The 21,947-nt window shown below is 40.8% G+C and overlaps 1 protein-coding gene across 3 annotated transcripts; it reads left to right on the forward strand.

Annotated features, from left to right (window-relative positions):
- The first annotated feature begins 1,834 nt into the window (after positions 1-1,834).
- On the forward strand, positions 1,835-21,929 carry LOC129818865 (NADPH--cytochrome P450 reductase-like). 3 transcript variants are annotated; one of them, XM_055875161.1, is made up of 16 exons: positions 1,835-1,912; positions 6,995-7,239; positions 10,297-10,345; positions 10,536-10,664; positions 10,900-11,049; positions 13,131-13,255; positions 13,393-13,482; positions 14,140-14,238; positions 16,137-16,253; positions 16,510-16,628; positions 16,938-17,119; positions 17,285-17,434; positions 17,645-17,915; positions 18,173-18,318; positions 19,336-19,421; positions 19,537-21,929. In XM_055875161.1, exons 2-16 carry the CDS (start codon positions 7,052-7,054, stop codon positions 19,679-19,681), a joined length of 2,046 nt encoding a protein of 681 aa, XP_055731136.1. In that variant the 5' UTR covers positions 1,835-1,912; positions 6,995-7,051; the 3' UTR covers positions 19,682-21,929. The 3 variants fall into 3 exon arrangements, with proteins under 3 accessions (XP_055731136.1, XP_055731128.1, XP_055731145.1); XM_055875153.1 differs by lacking the exon at positions 1,835-1,912 and adding an exon at positions 6,674-6,730; XM_055875170.1 differs by lacking the exon at positions 1,835-1,912 and adding an exon at positions 9,428-9,540 and having other exon boundaries at positions 7,215-7,239.
- Positions 21,930-21,947: the final 18 nt, after the last annotated feature.

A 21,947-nucleotide genomic window follows, 5' to 3' on the forward strand; every position in this document is an offset into this window, starting at 1 on the left:
AAGGGAGAAATGAAAACCAGCTGACACTGCAGTCCCAGAGACCTGGAGTTTAGCATGTTACCAAATGCACACTTTTATGTCATATTTATGAGTGCACAAGACAAGAAGAACACATTGGATAGCTTGTTGACCCTTGACTAGAATGGAATTATCACCATACTAAGTATACCTATCTAACTGCCCTGTCCGTCCTACAGGACGGAAGGCATTCTCGACCAGATGTTCAGTAATCAGTTCCTCACATATTGCTTGTACCAAAGTAAGTCACAACTCTAATATCATTAAGTTAGAGATAAAATGACAATGGAGTGGCATACAGTTGTTTTTATCTGAGGCCATCATTATTCAAAACAAATGACACTATTCAATTTTTGAATAGAAATGTCAACTAATTCATCTTTAAATTAAAATGGGATTGATCTGAAACCTGGGGAGAAGTAGAACAGTTTCAGTATTAATACAGTACCATTATATTGTGTTTTCTGTGCAAAACAGGTTTTGTTCAGTTTCTCCAGTACTATTACCAGAGTGGCTGTCTGTAGAGATGTCGAGCCCTGGGAGAGAGTCACAACATGGATTTGACAGTTGGTGAGAGAGAAGTCACACATCGTTGTGTGTCATCTCATCATGACTACTCACTGATCACGTGTTTAAGAGGAACATGACCAAAATTATGGGGGGGGGGGGGGGGGGGGGTCATAGTCCATCCTTTTCTCAGCAATTTAGGGTATTGAAAGTGCCAAAGTTATTTCTGGATATTGATGTCACTGCACTTGTATGCCTTGCGCAAGAGGGAGGGCGACACCACTGTGTTCTATGTGTTTGTAGTTCTGGCAGCATTACAACGGCCTAACACTGTTCAGGATGGCCCAGCTCCCAGAGTGTAGAGAGTGACATGTCAGTGCATTTCACAGATGCTCTTTTCATTTCACGGATAAAATCAATGAAACTTGACAACTTCCTTTATTGACATTGCCAATATTAATGTGTCAAGCTCCTTATGTGTCTCATGTATTTTGTTGCCAGCCAAATTGAAAGTAAACATTTGTTACTTTATTCCTAACCTGTCCTCCCCACCCTCCAGGTTTTCATGTGTGGCTGCTCCTACCGCGTGTTTTTCATGGGAACTTTTCCACCACACTTGGTGTGGTCTACCATAAGTACATCCACAACCAAGACACGTCCAAGAGCCTATAAGACTTGAAGAGAAAGATAACTGGACATTGTTACGAACCCAACTATTTATTCAAAAGAATATGTGCCAAAGGTGATTTATACTAATGTACTTTTTGTCTATTTTATACAGTTGTCTTGTAAACCATGTACATTTTTCTGTTGCACCTTTTTATCAAACGTGTTTTCGTTTCTTGTTTAATTTCTGAAACACATTGTTCTTCTGAGAAATGCAGCTTGTCACTTTCAGCATCACCCAAGATTTAATTGTGTGTGAGATTACGAGAATGGGTCGGCGATATTACAGGCCATGCACTGACAATCACGAAACTGTGTGTACATATTCAGCTGTGTCAAGAAAGTTCACTCTGCAATAATAAGCCACTAGCTGAGTCTGTGCTTTGTTCATTTTGTCTAAATGTCTCATTATGAGACCGCAACTTGCATTACTACTGGTATGTTAGGGATATGTTGACAGCATTACTTTCTTCTTCTTGACTGATACTATTTTGTGGATGGATATTGTTCTTCATGATGATTTGATATGGTGGCTGATATCAAAATGAGCTCTAGGAGCTTTCAGGGCCATGGTGGTATCACATTTAACTGATTCTATTATTTAAAGCATAGTGTACATAAACCACTGACACGTGAGAGGCGTGGCGCGTGGTCGCACAATAATGACGTAGAAGCAATTTGACTCCGATATTGTGCTGGATACAGTCAGGAGCAGTTTGAAGTAAGTAATAATTTTGTTAAGACTTAAATTAGTATTGAATTGTACTGCAGTGTTATGCTATGTTCAAATATGGTTAAACGTTATGAATTTGACGTTGCCTTCCAAGCAGACAACACATAGCCAAGAAATAACAAGATCCTTTAGGCTAAATTTAGCTAACGTTAGCTGCTTTGAACAGATTACACAACTGTGCTCCATTCTTTTGTAAGGTTTTGGGGTTACCTAAATGGGGGAAGACAACGCCAGAATTAGTCAACTCAAACTAGTCAACTATCTTATTGATAAATTGAACATTATAGCAGCATGTCTCTTTTTGCTTATCTGACCAATTTTTGACAATATAAATTGTATCTGCCACACTTAATGAAGTGCATGGAAGTAGCCGCAATCTTGCCGACTATCCATTGAGATTCCAACCAACCACAGATATTTGTGGAAGTGTAGGAACCAATGTATTTTATCACTACAGTATTGAAGTGTGCACCAATGAATTTCTATTAGTTGTAACTATTATTGAAATAATAATTAACTTTTTGAATAGTAATGTCAGATTGCATTTGTTTTCATTGAATTGACCCCAGACAACAACAGACTGTACGCTATAATACGGTAAATGTGATTCATGCAACAGAAGTCACCTATGAAAACTGACAGAACTTAATGGAAGTACCAGGTTTATGAGACGAGCTTTCAGTTGTTTTCTTTATCCATGGCATGCTGCATGTATGGACTGTAGTTCAAAAGAACAATGTGTACATTTTGCTCACATTTGTCTTAATGCTAGAATGCTCTCTTGTGGTAAAATTGAGAATTTAGCCTCAGGCTTTCAATGCTTTTTAGGTGTATGTGACAGGATAAGTAAAGACATTTTGAAAGAAAATGTGGTTTTCAGTACTACATGAGTCTGGAGCACAACATTCTGCCATTTGTTTTGTCATACCCATGGAGAGAAATGCTGGCAAAATCCCAGTCGTCACTCATCTCTGCATGACAGAACCTCAGCTATGAAATGTTAATTTCACTAACTATGCTCCTGCTGATTAAATGTGCCCTACATAGCCCAGGTCAAGTCACCTGTTAAAGAATAATAGTGAGACATCAAAACTATGAAATAACATATGGAATCCTGTAGTAACCAAAAAAGTGTTAAACAAATCTAAATATATTTGAGATTCTTCAATGTAGCCACCCTTTGCCTTGATGACAGCTTTACACACTCTTGGCATACTCTCAACCAGCTGCATGAGAAATGCTGTTCCAACACTCTTGAAGGAGTTCCCACATATGCTGAGCACTTGTTTGTTACTTGTCCTTCAATCTGTGGTCCAACTCATCAAAAACCATCTCAATTGGGTTGAGGTCTGGTGATTGTGAAGGCCAGGTAATCTAATGCAGCACTCCATCACTCTCCTTGAACAAAAAGCCCTTACACAGCCTGGAGGTGTGTTTTCGGTCATTGTCCCATTGAAGAACAAATTATATTCCCATTAAGCGCAAACCAGATTGGATGGCCTATCACTGCAGAATGCTGTTGTAGCCATGCTGGTTAAGTGTGCCTTGAATTCTAAATAAATCACCAACAGTGTCACCAGCAAGCACCATCGCACCTCCTCCATGCTTCACTGTGGGAGCCACACATGCGGAGATCATCCGTCCACCTACTCGGTGTCTCAAAGACACGGCAGTTGGAACCAAAAATAATACATTTGGACTCATCAGACCAAAGGACATATTTCCAATGGTCTAATGTCCATTGCGCGTGTTTCTTGGCCCAAGCAAGTCTCTTCTTATTATTGGTGTCCTTTACTAGTGTTTTTTTTGTAGCAATTTGACCATGAAGGCCTAATGCACACAGTCTCTGAATAGTTGATGTTGAGATGTGTCTGTTACTGGAACTCTGGGAAGCATTTATTTGGGCTGCAATTTCTGAGGCTGGTAACTCTAATGAACTTAACCTCTGCAGCAGAGGTAACTCTGTGTCTTCCTTTCCTGTGGCGGTCCTCATGAGTCAGTTTCATAGCGCGTGATGGTTTTTGCGATTGTACTTGAAGAAACTTTAAAAGTTCTTGAAATGTTTTGGATTGGCTGACCTTCGTGTCTTAACTTCTTTGAGATAGGGGGCAGCATTTTCACTTTTGGATGAATAGCGTGCCCAGAGTGAACAGTCCCAGATGCTAATATATTCATATTATTATTAGTATTGGATAGAAAACACTCTGAAGTTTCTAAAACTGTTTGAATGATGTCTGTGAGTATAACAGAACTCATATGGCAGGCAAATACCAGAGAAAAAAATCCAAACAGGAAGTGGGAAATCTGAGGTTTGTAGTTTTTGAACTCAGCCTATCGAATTCACAGTGGGATATGGGTTATGTTGCACTTCGGAAGGCTTCCACTAGATGTCAACAGTCTTTAGAACGTTGTTTCAGGTTTCTCCTGTGAAGGGGGGCCAGATGGAAGCTGTTTGACTAAGGAGTCTGCCAGCAGCCTCGTTCTCAGTCACGTGCATTTCACATGAGAGGTAGCTCTCGTTCCATTGCTTTTCTACAGACAATGGAATTCTCCGGTTGGAACAATATTGAACATTTATGGTAAAAACATCCTAAAGATTGATTCTATACTTAGTTTGACAGGTTACTTCGACCTGTAATATAACTTTTTGAAATTTTCGTCCGACTGGACCTGATCGCGCTTTTGGATTTGTTTACCAAACGCCCTAACAAAAGAAGCTATTTTGACACAAATGGACATAAATGATGGACATTATCAAAGAAAACACACATTTATTGTGGAACTGCGATTCCTGGGAGTGCATTCTGATGAAGATCATCAACGGTAAGTGAATATTTATAATGCTATTATGACTAATGTTGACTGCGCAACATGGCAGATATTTATTTTGGCTGGTTTGGGCTCTGAGCGCCGTTCTCAGATTATGCTTTTTCCGTAAAGTTTTTTTGAAATCTGACACAGCAGTTGCATTAAGGAGAAGTGTATCTAAAGTTCCATGCATAACTCTTGAATTTTCATCAACATTTATAATGAGTATTTCTGTGAATTCATGTGGCTCTCTGCAAAATCATAGCATGTTTTTGAACTACTGAACATAACACACCAATGTAAAATGAGATTTTTGGATATAAATATGAACAAAACATACATGTATTGTGTAACATGAAGTCCTAATAGTGTCATCTGATGAAGATCATCAAAGGTTAGTGATTCATTTTATCTCTATTTGTGCTTTTTGCGACTCCTCTCTTTGGCAGGAAAAATGGCTGGGTTTTTCTGTGACTTGGTGGTGACCTAACATAATCGTTTGTGGAGCTTTTGCTGTAAAGCATTTTTAAAATCAGACACTGTGGCTGGATTAACGAGAATTATATCTTTAAAATGGTGCCTAATACTTGTATTTTTGAGAAATTTGATTTATGAGATTTCTGTTGATTTGTATTTGGCGCCCTGCAATTTCATTGGCTGTTGGCGAGGGGTTCCGGTAGGGTTCCTAGACAGGTTAAAGTAATGATGGACTGTCGTTTCTCTTTGCTTATTTGAGCTGTTCTTGCCATAATATGGACTTGGTCTTTTACCAAATAGGGCTGTCTTCTGTATACCACCCTACCTTGTCACAACACAACTGTTTGGCTCAAACACATTAACCTCTCTTGGGCACGTGAGACGGTAGCGTCCCACCTCTTCAACAGCCAGTGAAACTGCTGGGCGCCAAATTCAAATACAGAAATACTCATTATAAAAATTCAGAAAACAGAACATATTTTGCATAGGTTTAAAGATTTTCTTGTGAATCCAACCACTGTGTCAGATTTAAAAAAGGCTTTACAGCGAAAGCATACCTTACGATTATTTGAGAACATAGCCCACTAGACAAATCATTACAAATAGTAGCCAGCCAAGTAAAACAGTTACACATGTCAGAAATAGAGATACAATTAATCCCTTACCTTTGATGATATTCATATGGTTGCACTCAGCAGACATTCATTTACTCAATAAATGTTCCTTTTGTTCGATAAAGTCTCTTTATATCCAAAAAACCTCAGTTTTGTTTGCGCGTTTTCTTCAGTAATCCACAGGCTAAAACGCAGTCAAAACAGGATGGCAAAAAAATCCTAATTATATCCGTAAAGTTCATAGAAACATGTCAAACGATGTTTATATTCAAACCTCAGGTTGTTTTTAGCCTAAATAATAACATTGTAATGACAATAACGTCGTCAATATAAAAGGTAAACAAGAAACACACTCTCTCGGTCGTGCGCATGAAAAAGCTCTGTGACACTTTAGGGTCCACTCATTCCGACTGCTCTTACTTCTTCATTTTTCAGAATACAAGCCTGAAACAATTTCTAAAGACTGTTGACATCTAGTGGAAGGCATAGAAACTGCAATTTGAGTCCTAAGTCAATGGATACTGTAATGGCATTGAATACAAAACTACAAAACCAACAAAAAAAACTACTGCCTGAATGGATTTTCCTCAGGTTTTCGCCTGCCAAATCAGTTCTGTTATACACAGACACTATTTTAAAAGTTTTGGGAACTTTAGAGTGTTTTCTATCCAAATCTACCAGTTATATGCATATCATATCTTCTGGACCCGAGAAGCAGGCAGTTTAATTTGGGCATGCATTTCATCCAAAATTCCGAATGCCGCCCCCTACCCTAGTGAAGTTAAGAAGGCAAGAAATTCCACAAATTAACTTTTAACAAGGCACACCTGTTAATTGAAATGCATTCCAGGTGACTACTTCAGGAAGCTGGTTGAGAGAATGCTAAGTGTGCAAAGCTGTCATCAAGGTAAAGGGTGGCTACTTTGAAGAATCTCAAATATATAACATTTTCATTTGTTTAACACTTTGTTTTGGTTACTACATGATTCCATATGTGTTATTTCATAGTTTTGATGTCTTCACTATTATTCTACAATGTAAAAATAAAGAACAACCCTACAATGAGCAGGTGTGAATTTTTCACTGGTAGTGTAAATGTAATGTATGTAAAGTATATGTGTTTTCGTGAAGAAAAAAAATAATAAAAAAAACCTAACTGTAATTTCTTCAGGTCCTCTCTCTGCCCTGGCTGCAGCCGGTGTTGACCTGTCAGACAGCGAGTGGCCCCATGGAGGACATGGAGGTAGAGCGTGTAGCCCCGGAAGGCCCTGACGTGGCCCCTGTGGAGGAGGAACCTCTCTTCACTAACTTGGACATATTCCTTTTTTCTCTCATTGTTGGCCTACTCATCTACTGGTTCCTTTCTCGCAAGAAGACTGACGACACCGTCCCAGAGTTCAAGAGGCTCACCCCTGTGTAAGTGTTTTTCCACCAATATTCTATAATTTGATATTTTGATACGGCCCCTGCCTAGGTAGGCTCATTACATTCTCATTTGTAAAATCCCAAGGCAGTTTATCCTATTGGAACAGTGATAGTAAGTTTGCCTACGGGCTGGGAGACACCATGTTCGGGACCAGCAGGGGACGTTGCATTGTCGGTATCCTCTATATTGGTGTCAGAAGTGAGATAGTGCTGACGATCTTTGAAGACTGTTGTGTGCTTAGCTGTTAATTTATTTAATCAAGAATGATTCAACATTAGTGTGTATTTGCTCATATTTTCCCCTTATTAGCCCAGGAAGGTTAAATCAGAACACTCCCGTTTTGTCATCCCCTGGTGACCAAAAGTCATTTGTATTTTCTTGCCCTGGAACTTGGAGCTGGGTGGGAAGCAGGGATTGGCAGTGTGTTTGTGCGTGTGTTGCTTTAGACCACACTGTGGTTGGCCTGGGCAGGGGTTCCAGCATTTGAATGTGTTGACTTCATGTAGGCCTAACTGGGGGAATGTGCATGGTCACATTACTTTACATTTGTTGTTTATTCAAAAGGATAATAATTGGAAGTGGTTTCGGTGACTGTGTAGCTTATTTTTAACATACCCTGTAGACTGGGCTGCATCGCCCAGGCCACATGCAGAAAGGTACTGCAGCAATTGTAGTGGTTTTAATTGTTTTCTCACCTATTATTCCTTGTAACCTTCTGGATTAGGTCTATACATGCGGTCATCTGTTGAATAGATGCTTGAAACATCTCACACCAATGTTACTGAGAACCTTGTTGTTTCATTGTATCCACTTGGCTGCTGGCAGGAACTTGGCATGGGTCTTAATCAGTAACAGTTGCCTATGTTCCTTTGTTGGCGTCACTTGGATCAATTCCCCCCACAGGGAAAATGCCAGCTCTGCACCCCCCAAACAATGGAAGTGAAAGAGGTTTTAATTGCTGGAAATGTTAACCATAAACATGGCTCTCTCTTTCTGAATGGGAACAGTGTTAAGAGAAGGACCTCAAACATACTGGTAATTAATTACTGGACCTCTCTCTCTCCCTGCGAGATCCCCTGGCTCCCCTCCGCACCACCAAACCTCATTGAAAGAAATATGCAGGAGGAGGAAATGGCCCACAACTGAAGCTATGAAAATTCCAGGAAGAGGTTTGGGGTGTGCAGGAAAAGAGAGAACTACCTTGGAGTTTCCTTGTGTTTAGCTGGCTCGCATTTCACTGTGATCCTTTTTTGTTGGAGAATACTCCCGTCTTTGTGCACTCTTTTTGTGTTTAGTCTTCTACACAGCCAATTTTGGACACTTCCCCAGTGCACCAGAAGACCCAGTGGATGCTTTTTCTCTTTGAATGCTCTCCGAGGTGGAAAGTTGAGGCCAAAGTCCAGCAGTATTCTCTGTTCAGCCTCTCTTCTGCGGAAGCCGTTCCTAATTTGCCTTTGAGGGAGCATGAATGGAGCAAAGCCGTGTCACAAATGGCAACCTTTTATGATAGATTAGGTAACCATTGTGACACACTCCCTCGGCTCAGGGGTTTGAAATGTGCTTTATTCAGCTCTGCCTTGCCTCATCTCTCTTTTAAAAAGAAAGAAATACACATTTACGCTGTTAATAGTTGCCAGGGTGACTCGGGTAGTGTAGTCCCTACAGATTGTATAGGAAAAGAGGAGGGATGTAGTGAGTGGATGTGTATGTCAGTGTTGATGTGTGTGCGTGCGCAGGGGCATGTCCGTTTAATTATATATTTTTTTAAACGTTTGTGTATGTTGCCGGCTGCTCTGCTTGAAAGCCTTTTAAGGGAAATGTCATGCTATATTGTCGTTGTCTTCCCAGCCTTGCTGCCAGATGTCGGTAGTGTCTGTGTTGAGTAGTGGTGAGAGCGGGTAACAGCAACACGTCCATCCGCGTCTGACTGCTGCTCTGAGCAGAACACAAGCCCTGGAGTTGCCTGGCCAACCAGTGAGAGGCTGCTGCGGCTGAATAACAGCCATGGCTGCCTGTGTGTTTTGATTCCACCACAGAGAGAGAGCGCGCACGGGTGGGGTGTTCGTGGGGGGGGCTGTATGTTCAGTGAGAGACTGAGAATCTCTCCCGCATAATGCACTTTGGAGAGGCCAGCGGATAGTCAGCCCTGATGGGCTTCTTCTTCACGTGCTTTTTCAGATTGTGTCCAATTGTGGATCAGACAAGTGTGTTGTGGGGTGCTGGAGAACACTGCCTTTAACCATGGGATGTGTGTTCTCTCTGCCCAAAGAGAGACAGGCAGCGGCAGCCAGGTCAGTCTCTCTCTCTCTCTCTCTCTCTCTGTTTCTCTCTCTTGGTCTCACTGTGTGTGTATCTGAGACCGCTTGTTCTACTGTGCTCCATCCACTGCCTATCATGTTGATGCTCTTCAGGGAAATGTGTGTTACTGTTGGGAAAGGCAAATGATTGGACTTGATTTGCTTTTCAGCTTCCCAGGCTGCTTCCCAACGTTTTTAACCAGCAATGTTAAACAAAAGGAAAGGAAATCATTTAAAAGATAAGAATCAATGTTGCAGATTGTAATGATTATGATAGCCTGTCATCAAAAAGGCTGTGGTCTGAATTATGGCTGTGTGCAGTACATGTAGCCTAACAATTGATTTAAGATACTGTCACCACATGCAACGTTTGTCACTTCTTGACTTCCTCTTGATACCTCCTATGTTCTTTGCTAAGGAGCACACGTTTCATTGACAATTGGCATGTTATTTTCATCGGTGAGTTTCACATGCATTTACTGTGTTTGTTCAATGTTTTTACCAATGATCAACTGTGCTATTTCTGTGCTGCGTTTACATGACTTGTAAAGGGATTGGGTGTGACCCATACGCAAATCTCTCCCATGGGGGTCAGAAGGGGATGGGAATGCCAGAGTAAAGAACATTTTCTGCCTTCTCAAATGGTCTCTCCTTTTCGAGGCAGTGTAATAGTCATTTAGTGGACTAATTAAGTTACCATGGTATGCTAATGTTTACCTTTTAACATCTGCTTTGTGTCTTTTCCTCCAGAGTCACTCCACAGCGAGAAACCAGCTTTATTGAAAAAATGAAGAAAACGGTCAGTAGCTTCATGCTAAATGCTGTGTAATAAGTAGAAACTAATTATTTTAGACAAAATTATGTCTATTTATTTAGTAAATGGATATGTAGGCTATATGCCACTTAACTTGTTTTGGTGGCTAGCTAAGGAACTTTAAAAAGTTGTCTATAATTTAGGATGATTACTGATGATGCGTCTGCCTCTCCAGAACAGGAACATGGTGGTTTTCTACGGCTCTCAGACGGGCACGGCGGAGGAGTTCTGCGGCCGACTGGCCAAAGACGCCCAGCGCTACGGAATGAGAGGCATGTCAGCTGACCCCGAGGAATATGACATGGTACTGGTCTTAATCCGGCTGATTTTATGTGTACATTGTCTCAGTCTTCTACGTACCACATGTAACCTCCAGCAGCTTTGTGGTGATGAATATTTATATTTGTTTGGATATTTATTAAATGTCAACATTAAGAGAGCTAATGACTGCATTGTTGTGTCCTGAGAGCTGTTTGGTGAACGAATCCCGTTTGCAATTAGTGTATTTTCAATGTCTTTTTCTTCCTTCCTCTCCTCAGTCGGAGCTGCCTCGTCTTGCGGAGATCGACAACTCCCTGGCTGTGTTCTGCATGGCCACCTATGGGGAGGGGGATCCCACAGACAACGCTCAGGACTTTTACGACTGGATGCAGGAGAACGACGAGGACCTGAAAGGAGTCAACTTCGCGGTTGGTATTTTGCTCAGCGAGATAGGTCTGTAGTAGGTGCATCAAGGTGGTTGAGCGTCAACATTGGTGTGCAGCGCAGCACATTTAGCTTTGACAGGATCCACACAGAATGACTCTTATTGCATCCCCATTCCCCATTGAAGGAGAGGTAGGGATTGAGATGTCCGTATGTGAGGCTTTCCCATGCGAAAGGCACTGGTGGAATGCACACTTTGCTGCATTGCCCCACTTCCCTCCAAACTCACTCACCAAGTGGAAACATGTGGTCCTGCCAAACAAAGCTCCAGGCCTGGCCAACCTCAAGGCTGGAGCTGGAGAGCACTGGCAGTTTGTGGCTTGGAGATGTCGGGAGTCTCAATTTTGAAATGTTTTCTCATTGACATCACTACTGAACAATGTTAACCATGGCTTCCTCCGGGTCTCGCTGTGCGACTCTCCTGAGACAGCATTGTGATGTGGTTGTGGCTTTTTATCTGGGAAATCCATGTTTTCTTGTTCTCAACATTTGTAGTGCATTCAGCCATATAAAGCCACTGCAATTACAGATCTGATCCAAATTGTGTAATTAAGTAAATGTACAGCTTAGACATATGTAAGGATATAATGTATTACTGCATTTACAGTGTCTTCAGAAAGTATTCACACGCCTTTTCCACATTTTGTTGTTATTAATATGGATTTAATTGTCATTGTTTTGGTTAACAAAGTACTCTGTATTTGGAAAAAGAAGTCTAACATTTATTTTAAAAATCATGAAAAATAAAACAGTCATATGTTGATTAGATAGGTATTCAACCCCTTGAATCAATACATGTTAGAATAACATTTGGCAGCGATTACAGCTGTGAGTGTTTCTGGGTAAGTCTCTAAAAAATTTGCACACCTGGATTGTACAATATTTGCACATTATTCTTTAAAAATTGTTCAAGCTCTGTCAAGTTGGTTGTTGATCATTGCCAGAGCCTTTTTCAAGTCTTGCCATAGATTTAGAGGACAATTTTAAGTTAAAACTGTAACTAGGCCATTCGGGAACATTTAACGTTGTCTTGGTATGCAACTTCAGTGTATATTTGACCTTGTATTTTAGGTTATTGTCCTGCTGAAAGGTGAATTTGTCTCCCAGTTTCTGTTGAAAAGCAGACAGAACTAGGTTTTCCTCTAGGATTTTGCCTGTGCTTAGCTCTATTCCATTTATTTTTATCATAAACTCCCTATTCCTTGCTGATGACAAGCATACCCATAACATGATGCAGCCACAACCATGCTTGAAAATATGAAGAGTGGTACTCAGGGATGTGCTGGATTTGCCCCAAACATAACGCTTTGTACTCAGGACATGTCTTAAGTTAATTTCTTTGCCACATTTTTTGCAGTTTAACTTTAGTGCCTTATTGCAAACATGATTCATGTTTTGGAATATTTTTATTCTGTACAGGCTTCCTTCTTTTCACTCTGTCAATGGTTAGTATTGTGCAGTAACTATAATGCTGTTGATCCATCCTCAGTATTCTCCTATCACAGCCAATAAACTCTGTAACTGTTTTAAAGTCACCATTGGCCTCATGGTGAAATCCCTGAGCGGTTTTCTTCTTCTCCGGCAACTGAGTTAGGAACGACGCCTGTTGTATTGTGTGGGGTGCAGAGATGAGGTAGTCATAAAAAAATCATGTTAAACACTGTTATTGCACGCAACTTATATTTGACTTGTTAAGCAAATGTGTACTTCTGAAATTATTTATGCTTGCCATAACAAAGGGGTTGATTACTTATTGACTCAAGACATTTCAACTTTTCATTTTTCATTAATTTGTATAAAAAATAATATAAAAACATAATTCCACTTTGACATTATGTGGAATTCTGTGTAGGCCAGTGACCAAAAATCTACATTTAATCCATTTTAAATTCAGGTTGTAACACAACAAAATGATCAAGTCTAGGGGTGTGAATACTTTCTGAAGGCACTCAGGTTTGCATCATGATATAGGCCCTAGAAGTAGAGGAATCTTTACATTTTATATGCAGGTCATTCATTTTTATCTACTGTGATAGCTGATAGCATCTGCCTTTGAACTCTGCAGGTGTTTGGCTTGGGGAATAAAACATATGAGCATTTCAATGCAATGGGAAAGTATACCGACAAGAGACTAGAAGAGCTGGGTGGCAAGAGGATCTATGACCTGGGAATGGGAGACGACGATGGCAAGTGAGTACTGAACTCAATACAGTGCAAACGTTGCTACAATGTCCATAAATTAATCCATATTCATAAATATGTATGTATTTCTCTTATTAAAATATCATGTGATGACTGTTCTATGTATGTCTTACCCTCTTCCCCAGCCTTGAGGAAGACTTTGTATCATGGAAGGAGCAGTTCTGGCCTGCTGTGTGTGAGCACTTTGGGGTGGAGGCCACAGGAGATGACACCAGGTAATAGCTAGTTGGCTACCCCCTCTCGCTCTCCTGGTCAGACTAGTTGTCAACTAGAGATATTTAGTATGGAGATTCAGGAGCAGATGTACTTCCTGTATAGAGAAGGTATTTTTATATATATTTTTTAAAGACACAGAGGGCTGGTTTCCCAGACACAGATTAAGCCTTGTCCAGGATTCTAAAACATTCTCCATTGAGATTCTCCATTGAAACCGCAAACTTAATCTGTGTCTGGGGAACCGACCCATAATGTTTTACTTTGTATTCCAATTCAATGCAGAACAAGGGTTATTTTCCATGGTAATATCAGCAGCTATAAATACTGTATGTATCAAATAATTGATACCCCCTGGCATTTTTTGCATGTTCTCAGAAAAAACACTATAAAGCTTCATCTGCAAATAACAAACCTAAATGACCATCAACAAGGAAAATCATTTTTACATGTGCTTTAAGACCTTTCACTCCCTATGGCATCTGACAATTTTTACCATGCATCATCACATTTGCATCACAGAGCAAACTCCACTAGAAGCGTGCATGGCTGTCCATGTCGGCCCTTAGCTGCACTGACAAGGGTTATTTTTAGACTTCATGAGTGGTCGGGATGCAGAGCAGGAAGTAATCACCTGTCCGTTTCTTCCTCTCCTTAAGCATCCGGCAGTACGAGTTGGTGGTTCCAACTGACATCAACATGAATAAGGTGTACACTGGGGAGATGGGTCGCCTCAAGAGCTTTGAGATCCAGAAACCGTGAGTTGACAGCTTCACACACACATAGGAAGTGGTGTAGGCAGCTCAGCTATCAGGCGTAATGACAGATGTGTTGTCATCGCTAATGGAATGAATAGATTATGGTTGTTTTTCAGGGCAACAAAGGGATGACTGTTGTCATGACGCTGACCTGATTCTCACCTACTCCCCAATGTCAGAAGTCCAACAGCAAAGTCTGGGTGCTGTTAGGGTGCATCTCAATAGTCCAAAGTGGCCTCCTCATCTCTTTTCCTTGATAGAACTAGACAGGTGTAAACTAAATCCCTTAGCGCTTTCACCTGTCTTCTCAGATCAGTAAAAAGAAAAGTTCTTAACTTCTTATGGCTGCAGGGGCAGTATTGAGTAGCTTGGATGAAAGGTGCCCAGAGTAAACGGCCTGCTCCTCAGTCCCAGTTACAAATATATGCATATTATCATTAGTATTGGATAGAAAACACTCTGAAGTTTCTAAAACTGTTTGAATTATGTTTGTGAGTATAACAGAACTCATATGGCAGGCAAAAACCTGAGAAAAAATCCAAACAGGAAGTGGAAATTCTGAGGCTGGTCGAGTTTCAACCAAGATCCCATTGAAATCACAGCGAGATATGAATGAGTATTCACTTCCTACGGCTTCCACTAGATGTCAACAGTCTGTAGAACTGTGTCTGATGACTCTACTGTGAAGGGGAGCCGAATGAGAGGGGAATTAGCCACCACTGCCATGAGGTGAACATTCTTTGACCACGCGCGTTCACTTGAGAGGCAGCTCCGTTCCATCGCTCATCTGAAGTCAATGTAATTCTCCAGTTGGAACGTTATTCAAGATTTATTTTAACAACATTCTAAAGATTGATTCAATACATTGTTTGACATGTTTCTACTGACTGTTACGGAACTTTTGGACATTTCGTCAGGTTTTAGTGAACGCGCTTCGTGACTTTGGAATTGTTTACCAAACGCGCTAACCAAAGTAGCTAATTGGACATAAATAACGGACATTATCGAACAAATCAAGCATTTATTGTGGACCTTGGATTCCTGGGAGTGCATTCTGATGAAGATCATCAAAGGTAAGGGAATATTTATCATGTAATTTCTGGTTTCTGTTGACTCCAACACGGTGGCTAATTTGACTATTGTTCTGAGCTCCATCTCAGATTATTGCATGGTTTGCTTTTTCCGTAAAGTTTTTGAAATCTGACACAGCGGTTGCATTAAGGAGAGGTATATCTATAATTCCATGTGTATAACTTGTATTATCATCTACATTTATGATGAGTATTTCTGTTGAAATGATGTGGCTAGACAAAATCACTGGATGTTTTTGGAACTAGTGAATGTAACGCGCCAATGTAAACTCAGATTTTATTATATAAATATGAACTTTATCAAACAAAATATACATGTATTGTGTAACATGAAGTCCTATGAGTGTCATCTGAAGATCATCAAAGGTTAGTGATTAATTTTATCTCTACTTGTGCTTTTTGTGACTGCTATCTTTCGCTGGAAAAATGGCTGTGCTTATTGTGGTTTGGTGTGACCTAACATAATTGTTTGTAGTGCTTTCGCTGAAAAGCAGATTTGAAACCGGACACTTTGGTGGGATTAACAACAAGATTACCTTTAAAATGGTATAAGACACATGTATGTATGAGGAATTTTAATGATGAGATTTCTGTTGTTTTGAATTTGGCGCCCTGCACTTTGACTGGCTGTTGTCATATCATCCCGTTACCGTGATTGCAGTCATAAGAAGTTAATATTAGAAATCATCTCTCAAATGTATTGGGATGTCAGTTATTTATTGGAACTTTCGACAAACCAATTTTACAACATTAGCACCAATTGTCTGAAATGGCTTTGTGATAACTCCAGTATATCTGTCATTGCAGGCCTTTTGATGCTAAGAACCCCTACTTGGCCACAGTGGCTGTCAACCGCCAGCTGAACCAAGCCGGCGACCGCCATCTGATGCATCTAGAGCTGGACATCTCAGGCTCCAAAATCAGGTAGCTGCTCTGCTTTAATATGTAATATTAAAAGTCCTGTGCCTTAGAATATCATACACTTCTGCCTTCCAATGTCTACTGCATTTCTTCTGTCTGCCAATAAGTGTCGAGTTGGATAATCATTTATTTATTTTCCCTATTTTCACACACTGGCAACAAGCATGTAAATATGTTCTATATGTAATGACATTTGCGTGTTAGATAAAGACATTGAGAAGTCTTGTTCATCCACCTCCCCCTGTCTCCCCCCCTGTAGATATGACTCTGGAGACCACGTTGCTGTTTACCCCGTTAATGACGTGTCAATAGTGAACAGAATAGGCCAAATCCTGGATGCCGACCTGGACACTGTTATCTCTCTCAACAACCTCGACGGTCAGTTGTAAATCATGGCTCAGGGATATATGATTTCAGCTGCTTTGTGTCTGTGTATTTACATTGGAGCAGTTTTCCATGGGCATTATCCGTACTATTTGGTTGCAATGAAATGCACATGATGTTATCCTCATGGCTATTCACTCACTGTACAGTAATCTAGAGGTTGAGAAGATATTGCTGCACACATAGTCAACTAAATCATATAGTCTACCGTTAACATTGAAAATGTATACCGTGGCCTCTAAATAAATGGAACTTGAACATTAAACGATGATACTGATCAGATTGTTCCTCTGTGTCTTTTAGAGGAGTCCAATAAGAAGCACCCATTCCCGTGTCCGACCACATACCGCACAGCTCTGACCCACTACCTGGACATCACCAACCCCCCTCGCACCAACGTACTGTTTGAGCTGGCCCAGTATGCCACCGACCCCAAGGACCAGGACACCCTGCGCAAGATGGCCTCCGCCTCCCCCGAGGGCAAGGTTGGCACCCCTGTCGGACCTCGAACCTCTGACCCTTCACCGCTAGCTGACTGACTGACATTCTACTGCCCGCCCAGAAATGCATGCTGTCAATGCGTTTGAATGGCTGTAAATGATCTGTATCAATGGAGAGTAAGTCTTAGTCTGTCTGTGTCTCTTTGCCAGGGTCTGTACCAGAGCTGGGTGCTGGATGCTCAGAGGAACATCCTGGCTGTGTTGGAGGACATGCCGTCCCTCCACCCTACCATAGACCACCTGTGTGAGCTGCTGCCCCGCCTACAGGCTCGCTACTACTCCATCGCCTCCTCCGGCAAGGTGAGACCCACTATTAGAATAGTAAAAATACTTTGTCCATCTTGTGAGAAACAGCAGCACCCCTGGATGGAGAGCATTTTAAGGGTTAAGGACATGTACCTGGGATCAGAGACCAGCAGACCTCCGGTTGCCAGTTCCGTTCCCACTTTTTCAGTTTCTTTTATTTAGTTTTTTATTTGTTTACTTTAAAACTGTGTATTGTCTTGTCAGGTGTATCCCACCATGGTGAGCATCTGTGCGGTGGTGGTGGAGTTCCAGACCAGCACAGGGCGGACTTTCAAGGGTGTGGCCACCAACTGGCTGAAGAACAAGGTTGTGGTGACGGACAACGGCCACAAGACCTCTGTGCCCATGTACGTCCGCAAGTCCCAGTTCCGGCTTCCCTTCAAGGCCAGCAACCCGGTGGTGATGATCGGGCCCGGCACGGGCATCGCCCCCTTCATGGGCTTCCTCCAGGAGAGAGGCTGGATGAAGGAGCAGGGTACGGAGCAAGAAGGCCTGGTCCTCATCTGGCATCTAAGTCTGTGGTTTTGCTGATTATTAAAACCGAACAGTGTTTGCCTAGTGCATAGATGGAGTTCACATCAAGCAAGTCTCCATTACTCTACAATAAATTAGGTTCACCTGAGTTTGTTGCCACAAGTATGTTTTGTATTTTTTAGCATAAGGGAGGGAAAAGAAAAATAGGGTGAGTGTGACCCAGCTTCACATCCAGTATGTGTTGTGTTTCGCTATCAGGGAAGGATGTCGGCGAGACGATACTGTACTTCGGCTGTCGCCGCAGAAACGAGGACTTCCTGTACCAGCAGGAACTGGAGGAGTTTGAGAAGGCGGGCGTGCTGACTCAGCTCAACGTGGCCTTTTCCAGAGACCAAGAGGGGAAGGTAACACACCAAACCTCTCTGTCAGCTCCTCACTATGTGAGAGTTCGTGTGTCCAGCTATACTACCAAGTTTGACATTTTATTAGTCGTATGTACAGGATACACATGGTATACAGCATCCAATGAAATGCTTACTTGTTGTTTCCTTCTCGACAATGCAACAACAATTTGAAATGTGCTGAGGAGTATATCTGTCTCTATTAAAGCCCTTTTGCGGGGAAAAACTCTGTTTGGCTGGGCCTGGCTGCCAAGTGGGTGGGCCTATGCCCATGGCTGCACCCCTGCCCAGTCATGTGAAATCCATAGGTTAGGGCCTAATGAATTTATTTAAATTGACTGAATTCCTTATATGAACTGTAACTCAGTCAAATCTTTGAAATTGTTGCATGTTATTTTTTTTTCCAGTATACACTTCGAAATTAATGTTCAGAAACATATTCTATTCTTATTTACAATAAAAGTGACTCCAAAATGACAATACATTATTTACCATTATTTTCTATTGGGCACATCATAATCTGAAACACAACCAAAACAAACTGCAAATGCATCCAACAAGTTTGTAGTCACAAGCTTGATGTAGTCATTGCATGCTAGGAATATGGGACCAAATACTACACTTTTAACTACTTTTAATACACAAGTGAGTCCAAATACTTATGACACCTTGAAATGGGGGGGACTAGATACATAAAGTGCTTCCATTTCTAAATAGTAAAACAGATATGTATGAAAATACCCTCAAATAAAAGGTGACATTCTGTACTGTCGCCTCATATGAAACATTTGATCTCAAATCCAAAATGCTTGAGTATAGAGCCAAATTAAAGGTTTTAGCTTCCCTGTCCAAATAAATACGTAGAGGAGTGTATCTATGACTTTGATAAGGTCCAAAATTTGATACTACCAGTGCCTATAATTCGTATTGCCTTGAGAACCTGCAGACTTCAAGAGAACGTATTTTGTAGCAGTTAAATTAAAATTAATAGTTCATAATTGTTTGATTTTCCATGCTCAGGTGTACGTACAGCATCTCCTGAAGAAGAACAAAGAACATCTGTGGAAGCTAATCCATATTGACAATGCTCACCTCTACATTTGCGGGTAAGAACCAATTCAGACCACCTGCATATGTACACGCTTTTAGAGGGTTTTCTGAAAGGGAAAATCCATCATCGTGTGCCCTCTATAAATATGGCTGCCACTTGTCCTTGCCTAGGGATGCTCGGAACATGGCGCGGGACGTGCAGAACACCTTCTATGACATAGCTGAAGAGGTCGGAGGCCTCACACACACACAGGCTGTGGCCTACATCAAGAAGTTGATGACCAAGGGACGCTACTCTCTGGATGTGTGGAGCTAAAGAAGATGAAGCTTACTTGCCAGGACACCCTCACAACCCCCTAGATGTTAACCTATTTCATTTGGGTGAGGGGTAACGGTAAACACCTTTTTAAACAGTTTTTGGAGGTAACACGTCAGCACCTAATCTCGAAATGGAAAGACATATGTCTGAATGTTTGTTGTCCTTTATTATTGTTTTTGTTTGTAATCTTACTGAAAGCCTTTTGTGGGGACTCGTACTGAGAAGTAGTGCTGTTAATTTAGGATTGTTTGGGAATTGGCTCATACTCTAACTTGACCCCTAACCCCCAGGGCTTTCATGTAGATTTGGTCTACATTGTCCTTTAAGGTTATGGGGGGGGGGGGGAACATCTCTATTTGTGCAGGCAGAGTGCAGGCAGACCTTCATTGTTTCCCATCAGATTAGAAAAGTTGGAGATAATATACAGTACCAGTCAAAAGTTTGAACACACCTCCTCATTCAAGGGTTTTTCTTTATTTTAAATATTTTCTACATTGTAGAATAATAGTGAAGACATCAAAACTATGAAATAACACATATGGAATCAAGTAGTAACCAAAACAGTGTTAAAGAATAATCTAAACTATTTTTATTTGTTTAATACTTTTTTGGTTACTACGTGATTCCGTATGTGTTATTCATAGTTTTGATGTCTTCAGTCTTATTCTACAATGTAGAAAATAGTAAAAATAAAGAAGAACCCTGGAATGAGTAGGTGTGTTCAAACTTTTGACTGTTACTGTCCATTAAATGTTACACATTGTTTTTGTAAGTGAAACTAGGTGAAAACAGAAGTGATTATGAAATGAAATATTGCGACGTTTGTCATGCTGTGAAGATCCCCACAAGCGTTTTTTTTTTTCTTGTATATTAACTCATTTCAAATGTAAGGCATTGAAAGCATTCTATATTTTCCATCTGTAAATGTATTTACAAATTCAGATGCTCTAGGAAGGTTGTGTTAACTTGTAGCGTATTCATGTTGTACCATGTACTGTTAAATTTGTACATTTAAATTGCAGTAACTATTTAGCAATTGAGCCTTGTTCTTCATCGGTTCATTCAAGAATAGGTCTTAGATTAAGTGGTAGTCAACTGTAAAAGTGTCCAGGTGTTTGTTTTTTTCACGCTCTCTGACTGTAAGGCTTAGTGCCAACTAGTTACGTTTAGATGGACACTACCACAGCATTTAGGCAATGCAATATGTGTTGGTTGTATGTGCACTTGCAGTACAAAATGAATCCGTCTATTGACTGTAATTTATGTGTGTTCTGATATCACTAATTCTGGGATGTGTACAGTATACACTGATTGTACAAAACATTAGGAAAACCTTCCTAATATTGAGTTCCCCCCCGCCCCCTTTTGCCTTCAGAACAGCCCCAATTTGTCGGGGCATGGACTCAACAAGGTGTCAAAAGCATTCCACACAGGGATGCTGGCCCATGTTGACTCCAATGCTTCCCACAGTTGTTAAGTTGTCTGGATGTCTTTTGGGTGGTGGATCATTCTTGATACAAATAGGGAAACTGTTGAGTGTGAAAACCCCAGAAACGTTGCAGTTCTTGACACAGTCAAACTGGTACACCTGGCACATACTACCATATCCCATGTAAAGGCACACATCTTTTGTCTACCCCATTTACCCTCTAAATGGCACACAAACAATCCGTGTATCAATTGTAGCAAGACTTAAAAATCCTTCTTTAACGTCCTTCTACTCCCCTTCATCTACATTGATTTTGAAGTGTATTTAACAAGTGACATCAATAAGGGATTATGGACAGACCTGGTGAATTCAGGTGAAAGCTATGTCATGGAAAGAGCAGACGTTCCTAATGTTTTGTACACTCAGTAAGTATTTTATCTAGGTTTTATTTTTCTATGCTGATCGTTGGTCTAATACAAAATATTTACTTAAACTTGAGGTTCTGCTGAACATCAACTGTATGAAATGGAATGAAGTGGATGATATAAGGGTGATGTTCAGCAGTCCTTTTGGTGTTTCTTTTAATAGAGAAACCCCTAAACTATTGTAGTGATATGGCAGGGTTCATGTTTTCATTTGTGTGCCTTTGAACTTTTTCTCTTGCATTACTGATATCGAATAACGTGTTCCATCATGACCTGTTACATGACTTTTACCACTTGATCCAGTTGTTTATGCAAAATAGCTATTTGTATATAAACAGTATAACTTGAAAACATGCATTTGTAAAGAAATAATAATCATTGATTTGCGATACTGAGTCTTGGTTGTCAT

Source organism: Salvelinus fontinalis, chromosome 2 (assembly GCF_029448725.1).
Source record: "Salvelinus fontinalis isolate EN_2023a chromosome 2, ASM2944872v1, whole genome shotgun sequence".
Taxonomy (NCBI): domain Eukaryota; kingdom Metazoa; phylum Chordata; class Actinopteri; order Salmoniformes; family Salmonidae; genus Salvelinus; species Salvelinus fontinalis.